At 52.7% G+C, this 20,907-nt stretch overlaps 1 protein-coding gene across 10 annotated transcripts in view; it reads right to left on the bottom strand.

Moving 5' to 3' along the window:
- Window positions 1–1,348: 1,348 nt before the first annotated feature.
- PRDM2 (PR/SET domain 2) overlaps window positions 1,349–20,907 on the bottom strand; it is a 125,752-nt gene continuing 106,193 nt past the window's right edge. For 9 of the 10 annotated variants that reach the window (XM_053575365.1, XM_053575359.1, XM_053575370.1 and 6 more), the window contains 2 exons: window positions 9,148–9,291; window positions 1,349–3,179 (listed from right to left, as the gene is read on the bottom strand). In XM_053575365.1, coding sequence (XP_053431340.1) covers window positions 9,171–9,291 — 121 coding nt within the window. In that variant the 3' untranslated portion in view covers window positions 1,349–3,179; window positions 9,148–9,170. The remainder of the gene's footprint in view (window positions 3,180–9,147; window positions 9,292–20,907) is intronic. The other variant, XM_053575363.1, reaches the window with a different exon arrangement.

Here is a 20,907-nt window from a genome sequence, read left to right as displayed (position 1 = left end):
AGCACTGACAAGGAGCTGGAGAATTTGGAATCCTTGGGCATTCCTGCTGGGAATGTGGAATGATACAGGTACTTTGGAAAATACTTGGGCAGGTCCTCAAATGTTGAGGAGTTACCATGTGACCCACCAACTAATTCCATCTTCAGTATACACTCAACAAGAGCTATCTCCACACTAACACTTTTACACAAACATTCGTAGCAGCACTATTCTTAACGGCCAAAAAGTAGAACCACCCCAAAGTCAATCAACTAAAGAAGAACGGGTAAGTAAAAGATGGTATATATGTACAGAAAAGGGAGTATTTGGCCATGATAAAGAATGAAGTACCAATCCATATTCCAGCCTAGATGAACCTTGAAAGCAAGATGCTAAAGGAAGCCAGTTACAAAAGAAACGTTATTATATGGTCCCATTTATATGAAACGTCCAGATAGAAAAATCTGTAAGAATAGGAAGTAGATTTGTGGTTGTTTGGGCGAGGGGCTTCAGGAGTGACTGCTAGTGAGTATGGGGTTATGTTCTATTCTTTTTTTTTTTTTTTGTAGAGACAGAGTCTCACTGTACCGCCCTCGGGTAGAGTGCCGTGGCGTCACACGGCTCACAGCAACCTCTAACTCTTGGGCTTAAGTGATTCTCTTGCCTCAGCCTCCCGAGTAGCTGGGACTACAGGCGCCCGCCACAATGCCCGGCTATTTTTTTGTTGCAGTTTGGCCGGGGCTGGGTTTGAACCCGCCACCCTCGGCATATGGGGCTGGCGCCCTACTCACTGAGCCACAGGCGCCGCCCAGTTATGTTCTATTCTAAGATAGATTGAAATGATGGCTGCATAACGCCATGCTAAAGAGCAGTGATGTGTATGCCTAAAAGGGACGTGGTATGATATGTGGATTAGATCTCTATAAAGCTATTTGAAGACAAGAATATATTTGCATTGGCTCGGCACCTGTGGCTCAAGCGGCTAAGGTGCCAGCCATATACCCCTGAGCTGGCAGGTTAGAATCCAGCCCGGGCCGGCCAAACAACAATGATGGCTGCAACCAAAAAACAGCCACGTTGTGGTGGGTGCCTGTAGTCCCAGCTACTTGGGAGGCTGAGGCAGGAGAATTGCTTGAGCCCAGGAGTGGGAGGTTGCTGTGAGCTGTGATGCCACAGCACTCTACCCAGGGTAGAGCGGCCTTGCTCCCCACGATAGCCCCAAGTGAGTTCCTCTAAGTCTTTGGCTCCTCCCACTGCTGGGATGGAGCCCTCGGGGGCCTTACACCCCACTCCCACCCACAGCCACGGAAATCCCCAACACGGAAGACAGAGAGCAGAAAGCAGAATGATCACCCCACACTTGTTCCTCACAATCGCTCTTCACGCGTTTATTGTTAATTTTCTTCACATGGCAGATACAGAGCCGTCTTCTCCCGCGGCCCCAAACCCACACTCGAAGACCAGGAAACACAGTCCTTTACAAAACCATCCCCCAGTCACTACTGGGACAGTGTTCCTGACCGTCTGGGAGTGCTGAAGAGTGACCAGAACATTTGCACATGCAAAAAGTGAGCATCCCCAAGGCCTCAACCACTTTTTCTGGAATTCGTCATGGGCCGAAGCCTTTTGAGGCTTCTGGTTGGAGCTTCCCTTGGTGCCGGCTGGGGAAACTCGCAGAACTGAGAGGCGGGGGTACAGTTCACAAATGTTAACATTTAGGGGACAAAATCATAGCATCGGGATAGGAGCAGCTGCAGCTCTTCATGCTTGTGAGGCTTCATTGCAGGAGCGGGCGAAAGGACTCCAGTTTGTAAAAATTAAAAGCAAACAAGAGCTTCTAGCTGGAAATAGGAAAAAACGGTGATGTCGGCCAATGCTCAGCATTTATCTGCCCATGTGAGGATCTCATGAGACCCCTTCTCCTGGCCCCTTGTCGGACCCCATACTGCAGCCAGTCGACTGATTCATTAAATAACACGAGTTATAAAACTTTAAAAACAGGGCATTTACAGTCTGGGACATAAATACGTGCTTTTAAAAGTGTCTACGTACATATTTACAGAGTTGCAGGATCAACCACAGTAGCCCTGAAAAAGAACATCCCTTTATTGTGTGACAAATTCCTGCTTGTGGAAGTTCCCTCCTTCCGCTTTGGGTTTGATAGGTCACTATTGAAATCGGGAGCTGAGAAATCAGCACCAAAGTAGTCTCAGACGGGGTCTGCCCCAAAGGCACACAGCCTGAGATCCTCACCGAGCTGGGTGTGGACTCCAAGCTGAGCTCACCCGTTTCTCTGCTCCATCTCCCAGAGAGCAGAGTCAGCCCCCTGCAGGCAATTTGCAGCCTCTGGAAATCTCTTTTTCTTCCCCCTGTGCTTTTTAATCCTTCTGTACTTTTATTTTCTCTCTCTCTCTTTTTTTTTCTTTGCAGCAGAATTTGAGAAGCTCAGACACTAAAGATATTGATGGTGCCACCAAAGGAGGTGAGCAAGGGCTCAGGAGACTCTCCCTCCCCCAATGCCACCCTCTCCATCCATTACCCTCCCTCTTCCCCGAGGGAGGAAACAGGTCTAAGTGGGAACAAGGTCTTCCTCCCAGGGGCACCAACTTTGGGGGTGTTCTCTGCAAAGACTCCAGAGCAATGAACTGACGAGTATTTCAATTGTAGAAAATGGCTCAAGAGCCAGCAGCTCAATTACTTGGGAAAAAAAAAGGGGTTTTCCAAGTGCTGGGGCCAAGGGCAATGCTCAGGCTCACGTCTCAACATGTCCATATGTTCTTGATTCCCAGAGATGTTGCAGGGGGAGGCGGTGGTTTTGAAGGGGAACTTGACCTCCTCTTGAAGGCCTTCCTTGGACTAGACCAAAGTCCTCAAAATGGCAACAGACAACTCGAGAAGCATCAACCAGGGTCAAGGAGCTTTTGAAAAATTGCATAGTAGGAGAGGCCCCACCTCAACAGGAAGGCTGAGCTGCAGAGAAGGGTTCCAGGACCTGCCTCTGAGTAGGGCCCAGAGGACAGCATGGGGCCAGCTGCCTTCCTGCCTCCCCAGAGTCAGGACCTTGGTTTGAAGACCACTCACGCGCACACACACACTGCCTGCCACTCTCTCGTAGGTTCATGCATGGGGATGCGTCAGTACTCCCTGCAGGGCAGACTGCCAGTCCCTTTGGCTTCACTGATTGCAGGTCACTTCAGGTGCTGAAGAGAAAAAAAAAGAAAAAGAATGGCAACCACATATTCAGTGTCTACCACAGCCTATTTATGCACTATCCCACTTAATTTTTTAATTAAATTATTTATGGATGTACACCATACATACAGCAGAAAGCCCAGTGTGATGGGTTTTCACATTGAACACACCTGCGTGACCGCCACCCGGACGAAAAGCCAGGACACGCCCAGTCCCTGCTAGCCCCTGACCCTGACCCCCTTTCAGGATACACTAACCCTACCCACTCGCCAGAATAGCCACCAGCCTGGCCTCTAACACCAGATCACTGCTGCCCACTCTGCCCCCTTGGCGTATCCTTCTGTGTCCGGCGGCTCCCCCTTAGCGGGTGCCAGGTCCATCCACCCTGGGCACGCGGCTGTCGTCCTGTGGTACCGTGTTCTCTGAGGGAAGGTGCTGCACACGTCCATCTAGTGCATTCCTCATGCACAGCTGGGGGGTTTCCAGTTTGGGGCCATGTGAATAATTCCGCTAAACATTCTTGTACGTGTCCAGAAGACATGATGACCATATGCCAAGTAGACGTGCTGGCCGTAGGGTGTGTGTATCACCCGGGAGCGCTGAGTGGACGTGCTGGCTATGGGATATCACCCGTGAGCACTGAGTGGATGTGCTGGCCATGGGGTGTATCACCCGGGAGCGCTGAGTGGACATGCTGGCCATGGGGTATCACCCATGAGTGCTGAGTGGACGTGCTGGCCGCAGGGTGTGTGTATCACCCAGGAATGCTGAGTGGACGTGCTGGCCATGGGGTGTGTGTATCACCCGGGAGTGCTGAGTGGACGTGCTGGCTGCAGAGTGTGTATATCACACGTGAGCATTGAGTGGACGTGCTGGCCACATGGTATGTGTATCGCCTGTGAGCACTGAATAGACATACTGGCCGCGGGGTTTGTGTATCACACGTGAATGCCGAGTGGATGTGCTGTCCGTGGGGTGTGTGTGTATCACCTGTGAGAGCTGAGTAGACGTGCTGGCTGCAGGGTGTGTGTACCACCTGGGAGTGCTGAGTGGACGTGCTGGCCATAGGGTATCACCCGTGAGCACTGAGTGGACGTGCTGGCCGCGGGGTTTGTGTGTCACCCATGAATGCTGAGTAGATGTGCTGTCCGTAGGGTGTGTGTATCACCCTTGAGCACTGAGTGGACGTGCTGGCCGCAGGGTGTGTGTGTTATCACCCGTGAGCGCTGAGTGGACAGCTGGCCACAGGGTGTGTGGATAACCCATCAGTATGCCTGTGCAAGTGTCCTGGTGCACATGGGCACGCGTTTCTGCCGAGTGCCTTCCCAGCGTGGCATCCACATGGGTGACACTGCCAGTCTTCCAAAGGGGCTGCACTATCGTTCTCGTGGCAGGTGACACCAATCTCCATTTTACATGAAAGAAATGGAGGGGCAGAGAGGAGAAATAACTTTCCAAAGTCAGCAGCTAAACAGAGGTGAGACTCCAGCCGCAGTCAAGCTCACTCCTTAGCTTGCGCGTTCTCCCTGTCAGAAGCGGACGGCGCTGCCCGCATCCTTCCTCCACAGGAGCCGTGGCCTCAGCGCTCGGCACAGTGCAGGGCATGAAGGGAAGCGATCGGTAACATCTGCTGTGTTGTGTTGAATTGGGCTGGGCCAGATTGAGGGGTGCCGTTCTCTCACCCAGTGGACCCAGTCACCATTACTAGTACTAAAAAGAACTATTATTATTATTACTACTATTGCTAATAATAATATAATCATTCAATAACAATAATAGTAATCCTGGGTTTTGGCAGGCTCTTGCATACCAGGAACTTTCCTAAGGGCTTTTCAGGTACTAACACATGTGGTCCTTTTCAACAAACCCATGTGAGAGGTATTATTACTATTAACCCATTTCACAGATGAGCAAATTGGAATGCAGAGAAATGAAGGTGCGCTGAGGGTGCAGATCCAGAAACTGTGCACTTAACCACTTTGCTACGTCAGGTCAAACCTCTTGATGGAGCTGGGAGGAGCTGCTTGTGGTGGGGAGGGCACCTTCCCCTCCCGGGAACACCTGCTTATGTTCACGCTGGCCCGTCTGCCCGTGCCCAGAAGCAGGAAGAGGGAAAGGAAGCAGAGGGGGGCCCGCCATGGAGCAGCCTCACTCCCCCGGCCTTTTGTGGCCAGTGAGCATGAGTTCCCTGAGGATCGAGGATCAAGGATCGAGGATCAAGGATCAAGGATGGAGGCGGCCCCCATACAGGAACCACCTTGCCTGTCCTGGTGAGGGTGGGGAGCGCACTGCAGGGGCCACAACAGCAAGGGCTGCGGCTCAGGGGGAAGGGAGCTCTCACACAGGGCAATAGGGGCCTTCTACCCACCCCCGTCCCAGGAACCCAAGTCAAGGCTAGTGTTGGGAGCCCTGCCCAGAGGGCCGAAGGCCAGCCAGCAGCGGCAGTGTAGAGGCAGGTGGCAGGCACATCAGAAGTGCTGGTCCCTACCTGGACCTGGCTCTCAGCCCCTCAGGAGAAGTCCACTGGCTCCCAAGGTGGGAGAGACACAGGGGTGAAATGGGATATACACAGGGGGCCTCACACGACACCGGGCGGGCAGCACCTTCCCACTCCTGAAAATGAATAGAACGCTCTGGGCGCTGCTGAGACACAGGAAAGGGGTGTGGCGGGGAGGGACAGGAGGAAAGCAAGCTCCTCTGCGTCCATGCCTGCTCGACTCAGCCCCATCCAGCTGACAGTCAGGGAACCTCCGATCCCGGAAGGGCAGCAGGAGTGAGGCAGCCTGGGCTCATGGGTCCTCCGAGGGTGACATCCTCGTCTCTGGACAAAGCCCACGTGCCTTGTGGTTCTACACAAAGTGGGGCATAGCCCACTGCAAGTCCGGCACCCACCCTGGGAGTCAGAAGACCAGAGCTCTGACACCAGCTCTGCCATGTGCCCCCCTGGACCTCAGTTTCTCTCTCTGTAAAATGAGGGTATTGATCTGTACATACCTTTCCGTGCTAAAATCCTCTGCCATAGTATTTTTCAAAATCTTCCAGAACTGTGTTAGTGCTATAGACTGAGTTGTGTGCCCCTAAAATTCACACGATGAAGCTCTAACCTTCAATGTGATGGGCTTTGGAGGCAGGCGAGTACCATCTTTGGGAGGCGATTAGGGTTAGATGAGGTCAGAAGCCAGGGACTTTGAGGAGGGATTCGTGGGCTTCTAAGAAAAGACACCAGAGAGCTCGCTCCCCCTGCCCCATGACCAGCATGTGAGGACATGGCAAGAAGGTACCTCTGTGCAAGCCAAGACACGGGCCCTCCCCAGAATCTGACTACGCTGGCATCCCGACCTGGGACCTCCAGCCTTGAGACCTGTCAGGAAATACATTTCTGTCCAGCCCCCCAGACAGTGCTATTTTGTTACAGCAGCCTGAGCTGACAGAGGCACACAGTGTAAGATGCTAAAAAAACCCCCACAAAATTAGCTGTACGAAGTGGCTCACGCCTGTAATCCTAGCACTGTGGTAGGCCAAGGGGGGGTGGATCACCTGAGCTCAAGAATTCCAGACTAGCCTGAGCAAAAGTAAGACCCTGTCTCTACTAAAACTAGAAAAAAATTAGCCAAGCATTGTAGCAGGCACCTGTAGTCCCAGCTACTTAGGGCGCTGAGGCAAGAGGATCACTTGAGCCCAAGAGTTTGAGGTTGCTGTGAACTGTGATGCCACAGCACGCTCGAAGGGCAACAGACTCTGTCTCAAAAAACAACAACAATAATAAAATCTTTAAAAATAATGTAAATAGCACAGACTTGGTGGAAATATAAAAACTAGGAAATAAATAAGATTTTAAGGAGTAATTTCAGTCACTGTTCAGCTTGGGACATTCCTTAGTTATAAACACAGGGTACTTCAGGCCTCTGTTCATTTGCACACTTAGCCTGGGAAGCTGCACATGTTTGAGAAGGAGGAAAAGGAATACAGCCATCTAGGATGGCGCCCTGGCCCTATGGGGAGGGGAATAATAAGGCTTGGCAGATGCTACGTACAGCACTTGTCGTCATAGCTGAGACTGCAGTGGCTACAGACGGAAATCACCTGTCTGCTGGGAAGCCAGCCCAGTTGCACCCGGCTCTTCCTCAGGCTGCAGAGAACCTGCAGGGGGAAGCCATGCCCGGAGTGGCCGTCAAAAGAGAGGTTAACGAGGCAGCCTCTGCTGCAGGGAGGATCCCCAGACAGAAACAGGACCCAGGGCTGGGAAGAGTTCATGGTGGCACTGCCTCCCATTTTCCAGAAGACTCTAGCCAAGTTTCTGCTATCAAGCCCTCAATTTTCCATCTGTAAAATGGGAGGAGGCAAGAGATCATCTCTGGGGCCTCCCAGTTCTGTGCTATCTTAGATCCATTTCAACTTTGTTCCACAGGATTCCAGATCAGGGTCAAGACCCTAGTCTGGGAGCAGCTGGCTCCAGAGAGACGGGCTTGGTGGCAACTGCAGACAACAGCCTCTCATGGGAGGGTGGATTTTATTTTCATCCCCCTGCCTAATCCTCAGAGGAATAAAGCCAAGCCAGAAACTCCAAGTGCTGAGAAAGGGGGAAGTGAGCAAGGTCCTGGGGTGGGAAGGCAGGCAGATGGGAGAAAGAGTCTTTGCTTCCTGTTACAACACAAAAGACCCCAAAATTTCAGAATTCAGCTTATTCTTGCTTAAACCATTAAATTCTCATTCCAAGTGGCCCTGGCTAGTCATCTTTTCCCTGCCTTGTGTTAAGCAGGCATCCTCAAACAAGAGTGTGTCCAGAACCACAGGCACATGCTAATGCAGATTCCCAGGCCATGCCCACCAGGGTGCTTGGGGTTTTTTGCATGGAGTCTATGCTTATAAGGTGCCCCCCAGATCTTCTGATGCACGGAGTCCTCCGATCATGCTTTGGGATGAGACCTTGGGGACACACAAATACAGTCGTGCTATGGTGCCAACAGGGAGACCCAGGCCTGTTTGTGGGTCACTAGCAGAGCCTGGGCACTCCAAAAATGAAAAGTCTGGCTTCTACATTTTCACGATCAGAAAAATTAGAATGATTCCAGGATTTTACTCTCAGAAAACCTGGTTTGATGTAAATCTTAAGTTTTTATATTTTATGAGTGAGAACAGGTTGAGTATTCCTGAAATGCTTGGGATCAGATGTGTTTCGGATCTCAGAGTGTTCTGGATTTTGGAATATTTGCATTCTATACTCACTAGGTCAGCATCCCTACTCCTAAAATCCAAAATCTGAACTGCTCCAACGAGCATTTTCTTTCAGCATCATGTTAGGGCTCAACATTTTTCCAATTTTACAGCATTTTGGATTTCAGATTGGGGGACAGGAGTACACACACAAGCTATATTACAGTAGACCTCCACAGATGACCACCTCCCTATACCCACCGCCTCCTTGAGTTGACCTAATTTCCAAAGACTGGACACGCACCCCATGTACGTATCAGTACCGTAGGCCTGGTTCCTTATGTTGACCACCTCTGTGTGTTCACCAGTTACAGTCCCTGGGGTGGTCAACTTACAGAGGCTCTACTGTATTTTACCTTTAAATACATATGGGAACAGAGACTCCAGAACCTTTTCTGGAGGTCTTACTTAAGTACTGCGCATAATTACTATTTTTATTTCATTATCATTGCAATAATGACAGCCAACCCCTATCTAGTGCTGGCCACGCAGCAGGCACTGTTCTAAATGTGTGGCACATTTGACACTTGCAATTGTCATGATCATCCTAAGAAATAGGTTTAGAAATACATAGTAGAGAAACTGAGGCTCTGAGACAGTAAGAAACTTGCTTGAAGTCCTACAGGGTGGCCCAGAATCTGCACTCTCAGCCAAGGCCCCATGCCATGCCCCGCACACACAGCGGCCAGGCCCACCCTTGCTCTCCCTCTCCACCCAGGACCCGCCCCATGGTGCCAGAGGCTGCTCCATCCTGCCTCGTACCTGTCAGGGAGCAGGCGGAGCATCTACTCTTTGAAGAGGGGTCCCTGGAACTGGGCTGCAGTGGGGGCCTTGACCTTCCTGTACCGCCGGGTGATGTACGGGGCTGCTGGTGGAGGGCAGCGGGATGCCAGGCGGAGGCTGTAGCTGTGTGGGAAGAGGAACAACACACACGGTCATCTGGAGACGTCGCCAGGCCTTCCTTGGTACTGGCCACCACTTCCCAGGTCCGGATACCTGGAGGCCAGGTGCCTGGCTTCAGCCAACGGGGCTGGAGCTCCAACACCAATGCGCCCTGCACCACGCTCCACCCACCATCCTCTCCCCTTTAGAAGTGTGGGCAAGAAGAAGCGTCCATCATCCGGGTCCTGAGACGCTGCGATGGGCAGAGCTTTGGTGACCCCCAGTGGATGCGCAGGTGAGCTGGAGGGAACTGGGAACGGCTGCATCAAGACCTCAGCTTCACCTTCTATGATGCCATTTCCCCACCTGGCTCCCTGTTCTCTCCTCCTGCTCGGCAGAAAGCTCCTGGGGAGGAGGCTGTTACGAAGGTGGGAATACACCTGTGTGGGGGCAGGGCAGGCCCCCTCCATGCCATTACCCCCCCCACACACTGGACATCTACCCTGTGCCAGACCCGGCCACGTCAGGCATCTCAGAGAGACACGTGACTTCCCAGCAGAGACGTGAATCCAGCTGCCTGTGACACAGTTTGGCACTGCTTGTACTACAGCCCATTAAATGGGGTTTGTTTTTCCAAAGGCGTCTTTACAAATTTATTTAAAAGCTAGATAACCCAGACCATTCTTCCTCCCCTGCATTCGGCTAAACGGTGCTTCTCGTGCAGTTTCCAGCTGGGACACTGCCCCCTCCAGCAGGCTTACTTCTCTACTTCCTGGGTGAGGGGTGCCTCCGCGGGCTCCCAGTGTCCCTGGTGCGTCCTCCCCCCAGCACTTGTTACATTGAAAGTGCGGAAATAAGGCCTTTCTCTTCCTCGTGAGCCCCACGATCCCAACGTCAGGCCTCGGACCTGTTGGCTGCTGCAGCTTCAGCTTAGCACAACAGAAGCAAGCATTTGCCAACTTAGAGCTGGACACACGGTGCTTCCCAGGTGTCCAGACGTACGCCCTCTGTCTTACCCTCCTACCACCTCCTGAGGGGTGCTGTGATTAGCCCTCGTTTACAGATGGGGAAACGAAGGTACAGAGACCCTCTGGCACTCATCTGCCTCTCAAGGTTGGGGCTGTTCATTTGAATTCCTCCCTGATGTGCAGTAGAGACTGTGGTCATCTTGTTCCACTCACTTAAGCAAGAATTAAGGAGGAAACTGAGGCCAAACACTTGGCACGAGACTGTACCAAATGGGCCACCAAGGTCAGCAGGGTTTATGGGCCCACGAGGCGGCCATGGAGGCTATCTCTGCAGCTAGTAGGGCTATCTCCAGCTAGTGGGGGCTATCCCCAGCTAGTGGGGGCTATCTCCAGCTAGTAGAGGCTATCCCCAGCTAGTGGGGGCTATCTCCAGCTAGTGGGGCTAGCTCTATAGCTAGTGGCTGCCCCCACCTCTGGGCTGACTGGTGCCTCAGGACACCCAAGCCAGGGGAGACAGCAACTGGGAGGCTACCTGGAAATGTGCCATCATGGACTGTGTTCTATTGGGGAACAAGGAACAGTCCTAGCACATAGTACGTCCCCCATGATGTCCCCCCCTGGAGAAATGTCTACAGTAGAGTGTAGCAAGACCTGCAGCAGCTTTGGAGACAGACAAATCCCACATTATCGCGATCCAGCTTCTCCCTCTCTGCTACCACCCCTGTGCAGTGAGGGTAACACGGCTGGCCTCCAGCCCTCTGCCGCTGTCCAGCCTTCTGCTGCCCCCTCTCGCCTCTGTTCCACCCTCTGGCTCAATGGCCACAGCAACCACAGCCATTGCCACTAGAGCCGTGGTTCTCAACCTTCCTAACGCCGAGTGGGGCCTTGGTGTGTGTCACACTTTATGGGGGCAAGACATGATTGCAAAAGGGACTTTACCTAACAATTGCAATCAGTGTAACCTGGCTTATTGTACCCTCAATGAATCCCCAACAATAAAAAAAAAAAAAAGTTTAAAAAAAAACAAAGGTTGAGAACCACTGCACTAGAGGGTGATCCTTCCCCTGGCTCAGGGTGCCCACCTGGGTGGGGCTCTTGGGGTTAGGCCAAAACTCCCAAAGCCAGGCCCCGCTGGCCACCCTGGGCACACTGCCTGGGCTGGTGGAGGACAGTGCCAGCTAAAACTCACACGGCCTGTGAGATTTCTAAGCGTTTTCTCACTGGACCCTCCCAGCAGCCCAGGAGGTAGGAAGAACAAGTCCTTTTATAGCCACTTTACAGATAAGGACACTTGAGGCTCAGATACGAAAACTTCCCTAGAGGAGCAGAGCCCAGGCCTTTCAGATCCTTGGGGCACAATTTGTGTTCCCCATTAGGACTGGGCAGGGACGTCCAACAAGATAGTGCCCTCCCAGCTCAAGAAGCCCTTCACTGGTCACAGGACCCAGACAGCCCATTGGCTGCCCAGACCTGAGATGTCAAGTACGGAGGACCACCATCTTCAGAACTAGATAGTTTCCAGTCCTCCAGCACAGTGGCAGTTAATGCACAGAGCTCATGACCTCGTGATTCCTGGTCCCCACTCGCTACCTGTGTGCCCTGGGCGAGTCATGGGCTCCAGGTTCACCTTCTGTGAAGTGGGTTATTGTGACAATTAACTTCAGAGAAAGCTCTCAGCACAGCGCATACCGGCCCCCAGCAGTTATGAGCACAGTTTTGAGGGTGGCTGTTGTGGGGGTGGACACATACTAAGAAGTCATGACCCCAGGAGGGGGCAGGTGACTGCTGGAGGCCTGGAGGTGACTCTGATTCTCATTCTTGTCCCTGCCTGCCTCTTGGCCATTGAAGTTGGGTTTCCTCCTCCATAAAATGAAGATAATCCCTGCCCACCTGCATGTTAGAGTGGGGCTGGGAAGTGCTCCAGGGACCAGGAAGTGAGAGCACTTTGCCTTCCAGGAAGAGCGTGTGAAGGCAGGCTCAGCGGAGCTCTGCCCAGTCCTCCAGCGTCCAGGGGGGCTTCTGAGCTTCAACACTTTGACCAGAATTTTGGCCCAAACCCCAGCTCAGGGATCCAGACTCAAACATCCAGCTGCCTACTGGCCCCTGCCCTTGGACATCTAATGGGTATCTCAACTTCAACACGACCACAGTGGGATCTTATATGGCCCCAACTTGGTCCCACCCAGCAGGCTCCATCCACACTGGATGCTTCTCAGTCTTCTCAGCAAATGGCATCACCAAACGTGGTTGTACCTCCAAAGCCTCACAGCCTTTTCTTCCTCCTCTGTGCATTCTGCTGCTTCCAGTTGGCCATGGAGTCAGAGCCCATCTAACCACGCTCGCCTGAACCACGTGCATGAAGAACAGTGTGGCCTGAGCTGCACCCGTGAGGACCCTGCACGGCCCCCTGCAAGTCAGTCCATCTCTCAGCCAGGCCTGCCTCTCTGCTGCCCCACCCTCCTCTGCCCGAGGCTCAGCCTACACGCACCCTCTTCAAAGAGGCCTTCTCCCACCTCCCACCTTCTTCCCCTCATCACTACTTTTCTGGGCCTCTCACTCACAGCACTTTCTGCAGCAGTCCCTTGCCTGTTGAGCTGTTTATTTCTTCACCACCAAAAGGCAATGTCTGAGGGCAGGGACTGAGTCTTGTCACAGCTGAGTCACTGTGGGCCAACACTCCCAAAGCCAGTTTTGGCCCCCAGGCCCCACTGCCAGGGACAGCGGAGCTAATCTGGGCAGTGTCAGGTGCAAGGGCACTGCGTGAGTTCCCAGCATGCCTCTTTACAAGTAGAAGTTTCTCTGCCACAGGATGTGCCCTGGTGGTGGCTCTGTCACCCCACAAGTGAACTTACACAAGGCAGTGCCTCGCTCATCCAAAGCTTTTTATTATTTTTTTTAATTTAATTTTTTTTTTTTTTTGAGACAAAGTCTGACTCTGTCACCCTAGATAGAGTGCCGTGGCGTCATAGCTCACAGCAACCTTGAACTCCTGGGCTCAAGTGATCCTCTTGCTGCCCTCCATTCTCTCAGGAACTGTTTGGCATTGTTCCCCACCGCTTCACTACAACTGTTGTCTCAACCACCAGACCTTGTCCAGTCCAGTGTTCTAAATACCTTCTCTAGCCTGAAGACCCTGATGTTTCTAGGCTCAGCCTCTTTGTTGAACTTGAGCTTCATGTGAATGAATCTGCTTGATATCTTCACTTGGACAACTGTAGCAGGTGCATTCAACGTCAGCATGTCCAGAGTAAACTCTTCATCTCCCCCCAACACACGTGCGCAAAAACCGACCTGCTTCTCCCAGCGTCACCTACAGTACAGTGGACAGGATCACTGCAGTTGTGAGGACTCCTCCTTGGCGCTCACGCTCAAAGAGACTCCCTTTGTCTGTCTCTCATCACAGCCAGTCAACAAGCCTATTTTGTCGCTGTCATCTCCAGAATATGTCCAGAGTCTGACCACTCCTACCCTAGCCCTACGGCCACTTGTGTGTTATCGTCCTGCCCTTGTCCTGGAGGATGCGGGTACCACACCGTTCCCTGGGCTCCATGCCTGCTTTAATTTTGTCCTCAATGACCTGTGAGGTAGACAAACTTGACAGAGGTTAACTAATGTGACTGGGCACGCACCACATGCACATCTCAGCACGGAAGGCCTAGTTCCTTTTGTTGACCACCTCCATATGTTGACCAGCTTGTTACAATCCCTGGGGTGGTCAACTTACAGAGGTTCTACTGTATTTTTACCTTTATGGGAACATGGACTCCATAATCTTTTCTGGGCTGAAAGCCTCTGTGGGTCTCAAATGAGTACTGAGTACAATTACTATTTTTATATCATTATTACTGCAATAATGACAGCTCACCAGGTGGCAGGCACTGCTCTAGATTTGAACATTTGACACTTGTTATTCTCACGATCATCCTAAGGAGTAGATCCTTCTAAGTGCCCATTTTATAGATGGATAGTATGGAAACGGAGGCTCAGAGACAGTAAGGAACTTGCTTGAAGTCCCGCAAGGTGGCCCAGAATCTGCAGCCTGAGTGATGGTATTTGGAGGTGGGTAATTTCTCAGGGTAATCATGGTTAGATGAAGCTTGAGACTGGGACCTCTGTGCTGGGCCTACCGCCTCATCAGAGGGAAAGACAAACATCTCTCCTCTCTCTCCAGATGCACACGCTGAGAACAGTCCACATGAGGCGCAGAGAGAAGACAGCAGTCTGCAAGCCAGGAGGACATAACTCACCACAACCAAACCATGCTGTCACCCCGATCTCGAACCGCCAGCTTCCAGAACTATGAGAAGATAAATTTCTGTCATTTAAGCCACCCAATTTAGAATTTAGTGATGGCAGCCCAAGACAACTTGCTTGCCCAAAGACACAGAGCTCAACTTGGTCAAGTCAGGATCTGAACGTGGGGTCTAAAGCAGAGCCCATCCTCTCTAAGCATGACTCCCTCCCCAGGCCCCACAATGGCCGTCCTCACATAGGTGACTCACCAGGGCCCACATCTAATCCACATCTGCCTCCACGTTCCAGACCCAGGTACGTGCCGACATGACATCTCTGGGACATCCCCAAAGCCCCTGACATTCAGGTTTTGACCCACATAACGGCTCCCTCATTCCCACACTCCTTTTCTTGGTGAAAGCACCACATTCATACCCTGAGAGCCAGAGACCCAGGGGTCAGCACGGTCCCCCCTCGCCCTGTCCTGTGAGAACTCACCTATTGCCAGTTCCATCGGGGCCACCTGGTATCCCGCAAGGCTCTTCCCTACTGGACTTCTCACTTCCACCCCCTTCCCATCTGTTCCATGAAGTGACCTCCCTCCCACGAGGTAAAGGGGACCATGACACACCCCTGCTGCCACCAATGGATCCCATAGCTCCCTGGGTCCAAGTTCCTTATTACATCCAGTCCAGCCCCTGCAGACCTGCCAGCCCATCTCTCTCCTTCAGCTCTCCTTACTCCAGCTAATGTGGGCAGAACCCATGTCCTGGTGCCTATCAGTTGCTAGAGTCAGCAGGGAAGCCCAGCCTGCACCAGTCTCTGGAGTGGGACTGGGCATTGGTATTTTAAAGGTCTCCAACGACTTCACTGTGTGTTGAAGTGGTGAGAACCACTGCCCTGGAGATACTCTAGAGGCACATGACCCCAGGTCAGGGTCTTGGTTTCTCATGCATCTGGGACTGTTTTGGTAATGTAGGTCTCCTGAGGAACCATATGGTCTATGACGGTAGAAATTGTTGGCTTTTGCTCACCATGGTATTTTTAGTACCTAATTTTGAGTGAGTGCATGAAAAAAGACCCTCAAAATTTAAGACGTAAAGAAATGAGTGAGTCTAGATCCAAGATACACATATTCCTGCCGTAGGCACTAAGAAATCTGTGCCCATTTAGCGCAGAGGCGAGAAGGTAGACTTACTAGGTACCCAAGGACATCCTTTCCTAAAGCCCCAATAAGACGGGTGATGCCATAATTCTAAATCCAAGGCAACAAGAAGGGCTGAACAAGCTCAGCCTCAACTGTTTTTAGAAAGCAGGGCAGACATCACTTCCTGAAGATTTTCACACAACGTGGTTGAACTTTCTAAACCCCATGAGCCAGGGGAGGAGGGTAGGAACTGCTCTGCACTCCTTACCAACATTACTCAGAACTGCCTGGACACTTGCAAAATGTGCTCCACTGATTTCCCTAGGAGGGAAATTTCTGGAAATCTCACTTACACAGTCTTTGAAAGCACAGGCGGGGCGCGGGGGAGGGGTGCTTCCTATGCCACCCAGGCCGTGCAGATGGTCCACAGCTGGCCCCCAGAAAGGGCTCAGCAGTGGTGCCTCTCACAGTGACACCTCTCCCGTGGTTGTAATTTCTTGCTGTCAGAATCCCCTGACGATCCAATGGCAACGCGGGGGCAGTCTGTGTTTTACCCCCGGCCTCAAGGACACACTCCCTCACTCACATTTCCAGCATCCATTCCCTTGTCAAGGACTCGGCACGGCCTATTCCCTCTGCCAGGAACATGCTTCCCCCCAATAATCACGCGGCTCACCCTCAATCCCCACCACTTCAAGGTTTTGCTCAAATGTTCCCTTCCCAGTGGCCCTCCCTTAACCACTCTGCGTGAAATTGAAAATCCCCCCAGAAGTGTCCACCTCATCTGTTTTCCTTTCTCAATCACACCTTATCGCATCAACATGGCTTATATTGACTCAGCTGACCATGTACTGTCTGCCCAGCAGGCTCGGTGAGGGCGGCACAGGGGGCTGTCCGGTCATTGATGTGTCCCCAGCGTCTGGGCTGTCGGTGGGCACACGGTAGTTCGGGCACCTGGTGCATATGCGGCGTGCTGGTGCTTTGCCAAGTTTTGGTGAGTAAGATTTCTGTACACACAGAGCACTTTTACGTGTGGGTTAGTGTCGTCTAGAGAAGAAAAATGCTCCATTTCAGAGACTTGATGCCAATATGAGCCCAGGACTCGTTCAGCCCCCAGTGGTTTCTGGGAAAGGAGAAATCCAGATATTGGAACACACAGGAGAAACTGATACTGAACAAACAGGAGAAAAGATCAGAGCGGGAGAGAGAGGGAAGGTGACATGGGGAACAAGGATGAGAAGGAGGCTCAGAGTCGGAGGTTCTGGTTCAATGACTGAACAGAGAAAGAGACACAGGGACCCCATAAGGACACGGCTTTGCTCGCGTGCCTGGGACATCTGTCACGCCTCAGGGAAGGAAGAACTCACATCCCTGGGGGTTATCCTGGCACCCAGACGTCACTCAGCTCTGGGGAGTCAGGACGAAGTGATGTCACAGCTGTGGCCAGCACCTGAGACTCTCCTCTCTGGGGTCTTCCCAGGGACAGGGCATGGCTGGGAGCAGGGGAATCAAGGCAACAAAGACTAAAGAAACAGGGGCGGCGTCTGTGGCTCAGTGAGTAGGGCACCGGCCCCATATACCGAGGGTGGCGGGTTCAAACCTGACCCTGGCCAAACTGCAACAAAAAAATAGCCGGGCATTGTGGTGAGCGCCTGTAGTTCCAGCTACTGGGGGGCTGAGGCAAAAGAATCACCTATGGCCAGAAGCTGGAGGTTGCTGTGCACTGTGACACCACGGCACTCTACCGAGGGTGATAAAGTAAGACTCTGTATCAAAAAAAAAAAAAACTAAAGAAACAATAAAATAAAAATAAAGAATATGCAATCATTGAACATAAAATAATATGGAGCGGTAACTCAGAGAGAAATACGAAAGCCCATTAATATGAAAAGACATCCACTGTCCCTGGTGTTATCAGAGAATGTTAAAACAAGAGGGGCCATTTTCCTGGTCAGATGGGGACACAGCTATACACATGGCTGCCACAGATGGGGAATGTGACCGACGGGAGGCCGGACTCCCACCCCTACCACTGGGGAGGCAGTGCCTGTCCCTTCCCCATCTCCTGGGAGCCAGTCCCTCGTAAAGCCATTTCTCTTGGCCTCAGTGGTGAAAAGCTGGAGACACAGCAGAGAACAAGAGGATCAGAAAGCCCTTCCCAGGCTCTCATCTTAGTGGAGACAAAGCGAATAGATGAACAAGTGCATATCAGATCACAGTGACAGCTACACAGAAAAACGAAGCAGAGGAGGGAGCCTGGGAGTCAATGTGTGGTGGGCGATGGGGGGCCGCAGGATGAGCAGAGCAGCAGCGCTGAGCTGGGACCTGAAGGAGGGGGATCCACCTGCTCAGACAGCCAGGCCTGCGTGCTCCAGGCAGTGCGGGAAGGGCATGTGCAAAGGCCCTGAGGTGAGATCTGCCCGGAGCGGAGCGTGTCAGAGAGGGGAGGCGGGGCAGAGGGGAGGACTTCCTAGGCCCTTCATAGCAATGACAGGAGCTGACACTGACCATGGATTCATGGGAATGGAACTGGGAAGGTCAGTTAGGCTGCAACTGCCACTATGCAGGGAGAGATGATGGTGGCCTGGCCCCCGAGGCGGCTGAAGAGGCCAAGCTGGGGGCAGAGCAGGTATATCTGGGAGGTAGTACTGGCTAAAGCTGTGGAGGAAAAGGTCAGGTCAGACTGGCTTGACTCAGAGCAGGATGGTGAGCAGGGGAGGGACGCTTTGAGCAGAGACTTTCGCTTTGGGAGGATTAAAATTGAATCATTTTCTAGACACCCAAGGGAGACATCAGATGGGTGGTAAAATAGGACTCTGACAAGACTATGAATCCGGAATTCCTCCGCATCTATGTGGCATGTAGCCCATGTGCTGGGGGAGATCAGCAGGGCCCAGAGAAGAGGAAGGGAGGAGGAAGGGGCCCAGGGGCAGGTGAGATGAGGGGGAGGGGCACCAGGAGAGAGACATGTCCAGGGGGAAAGTGTTCCCAGGAAGAGGAAGATTAACTGTTGCCACTGGGTCAAGGAAGATGAGATGGAATTGACCGCTTCATGTGACACCTTAGAAGCCACTGGCCACCCTGGTAGGGACAACCACCTGACGGTGAGTTCAAGGCCAGAAGGGAGGACAGGCTGGAGGCAGGAATCCAGAGCACCCACCAAGGAGAGCAGAGGGAACGGATTAGGGAAGGAAGGAGCTGCAGGCTTTTGAGGAACACATGCGTGCTCTCCAGGCCTCTGGGTTGGGACCCCTGCCTGTCCCTGTCCTTCTTCCTCCCACATACTTCAGGGGGGATCTCCTGGAATAACAATCTTCAGAGCAGGTTAGGCCACACTGCTGGCCACAGAAGCCTTACACAACTCTCCATAAATTCTCAAAGCATAGCTCATATGAAGCCAATGTCTGTGGTTCCATACTTTTGCCAGAGGTAGGGAGAGGCAGAGGGTGTGGGAGCTGGGGCAAGGCTGGGAGGATGATGGAATTCCCTGGGGGCTGGGTGAAGGGCCACAGGTGGGAGCTACGGGAACTCCCTTTCGCAGCCACTTCCAAAGCCCGCATCCAAAGCCCGGTCCAGCTTCCCAAAGTGAGCAGCCTCTATATGCCCTGGGGAGGCACCTCCCATTCAAATGGAGCCCCCCAGGTGTAGGAAACAAAGAAGAGCAAAGTAGGTAGGCACCAAAGGAGGCTGGGCAGGGATTCGGAAGCCTGGAGCGTCAGTCCTGGCTCCATCACTCATGTGCTGTGTAGCCCCTGGAAAGTAGCTCCACCTCTCTGAGCCACAGGAGTCTCCCTATAACACCATCATTCACTGAGCACTTACTATGCACCAAGAGCTCTTCCAATCCCCCAGCAGCCCTGTGGGCTGGGGGCCTGTCCCCATCCCTGTCTTACAAAGGAGGAGACTGAGGCTCAGAGAGGTGCAGAAGCCAAACATCCGAGTTCTCTCAGTCCATAGGGGAAACCGCCAAGATTTGAACCCAAGACCCTTGGACAAAGCCTGCGCCCCCTCCCTGCTGTAGTCCTCGTAATGAAGGTGATTGAAGAGCTCTTCCCAATCCTCCAAAGCCAGGGGAGGGTGCCCCTCTGCCCACAGGACAGCCACACAAATCATCCAAGATGCTGCACTGGGCTTTGGGTGGAGACGTCAGCTCAGAGCAGCCCCGAAACCACGAGGTCCTCAGGTTCTGGGGCTCACTAGAATCCCCTTGGGAAATTAAAACAGTCCCGACGCCTGCACTCCACCCTTAGAGGTTGTAGTTTCATTGGTTGGAGTACAGCGCAGGCACTGGCAATTTTAAAAGCTGACTTTGCAAAATAAATACATACATCAATATATAAATAAATATAAATAAAAGCCAACTGTGCAGGCCAGCCAGCCATGTCGGCATTCCTGGGGAGCCTGTCAGTCACACACTCAGCCCTGGCTGACCAGTCAACAATCTGCCTTTCAACAAGAGCCCTGGGAGAGGTGTTTGAGGCGGCTGAGGGAGCAGGGACACCTTCAGCGGAGTCACATGGGGGGCTGATGGGGCTCCTGCCTCGTGGAGCTCTGTTATGAAGCTTCCAAAGGTGGGGGCTCAGGGGAGGCAAATAGGCGCGGTCCTCAGGGAACCAGGCACCAGTTTGAAACCTCCGGCCAGGAGGATCATTGGGGATCCTCTGCATGGAGACAAGGCCCTCCGGTGCCCTGATAGGATGGTAGGGACAACGGAAGCTGAGGAAGGAGTCAACACACCATGCTCACACGGTTTCTTCATCTTCCCTTTAACCAAAAGCACGATGATGGGTCATTATGCCCTTTTTATGGCTGAGGGGACAGCAATACAGGTTAAGTAACTCCTTTACTTAAGAGGCATGAATGGGGGGAAGGAGGGAGGGAGCCAGGACTCATACCCCCAGCTGACTCTGGGCTGCCCATCGGCCTCTCAGCAGACCATGTTCCTTCCTTCTCACAAGCCCCGAGGGAAGCCACAGGCCAGGGCTGCACCCCTGGTTTGGCCTCCACGCACCCAAATGACCAATGCAGGCCCCTGTCTCATGGGGTTTCTGAGCCAGGTTCTGAGGCAGCAGAGGCCGTGAGTTCCCCAAACCTGTTTGGCTTGAACTCCAAACACCCAGCACATGACAAGCTTGTAACACCCAGCCCAGTAAACAGGAAGGCTGGCCCAGCCCGGCCAAAGAAAACTGGCAGCCAGGAAATCCTTGCCGGGATGGGTGGTGTGCAGGGGACCCCAGAGGCCTCAGGCAGCAGTCCTGCCCTTACCCACCAGGGGACTGAGCCAGAGCCAGC

This window comes from Nycticebus coucang, chromosome 22 (genome assembly GCF_027406575.1).
Source record: "Nycticebus coucang isolate mNycCou1 chromosome 22, mNycCou1.pri, whole genome shotgun sequence".
Classification (NCBI taxonomy): Eukaryota; Metazoa; Chordata; class Mammalia; order Primates; family Lorisidae; genus Nycticebus; species Nycticebus coucang.
Note: the sequence above shows the minus strand (reverse complement) of the source record. Positions and strands in the feature narration are given on the sequence as shown.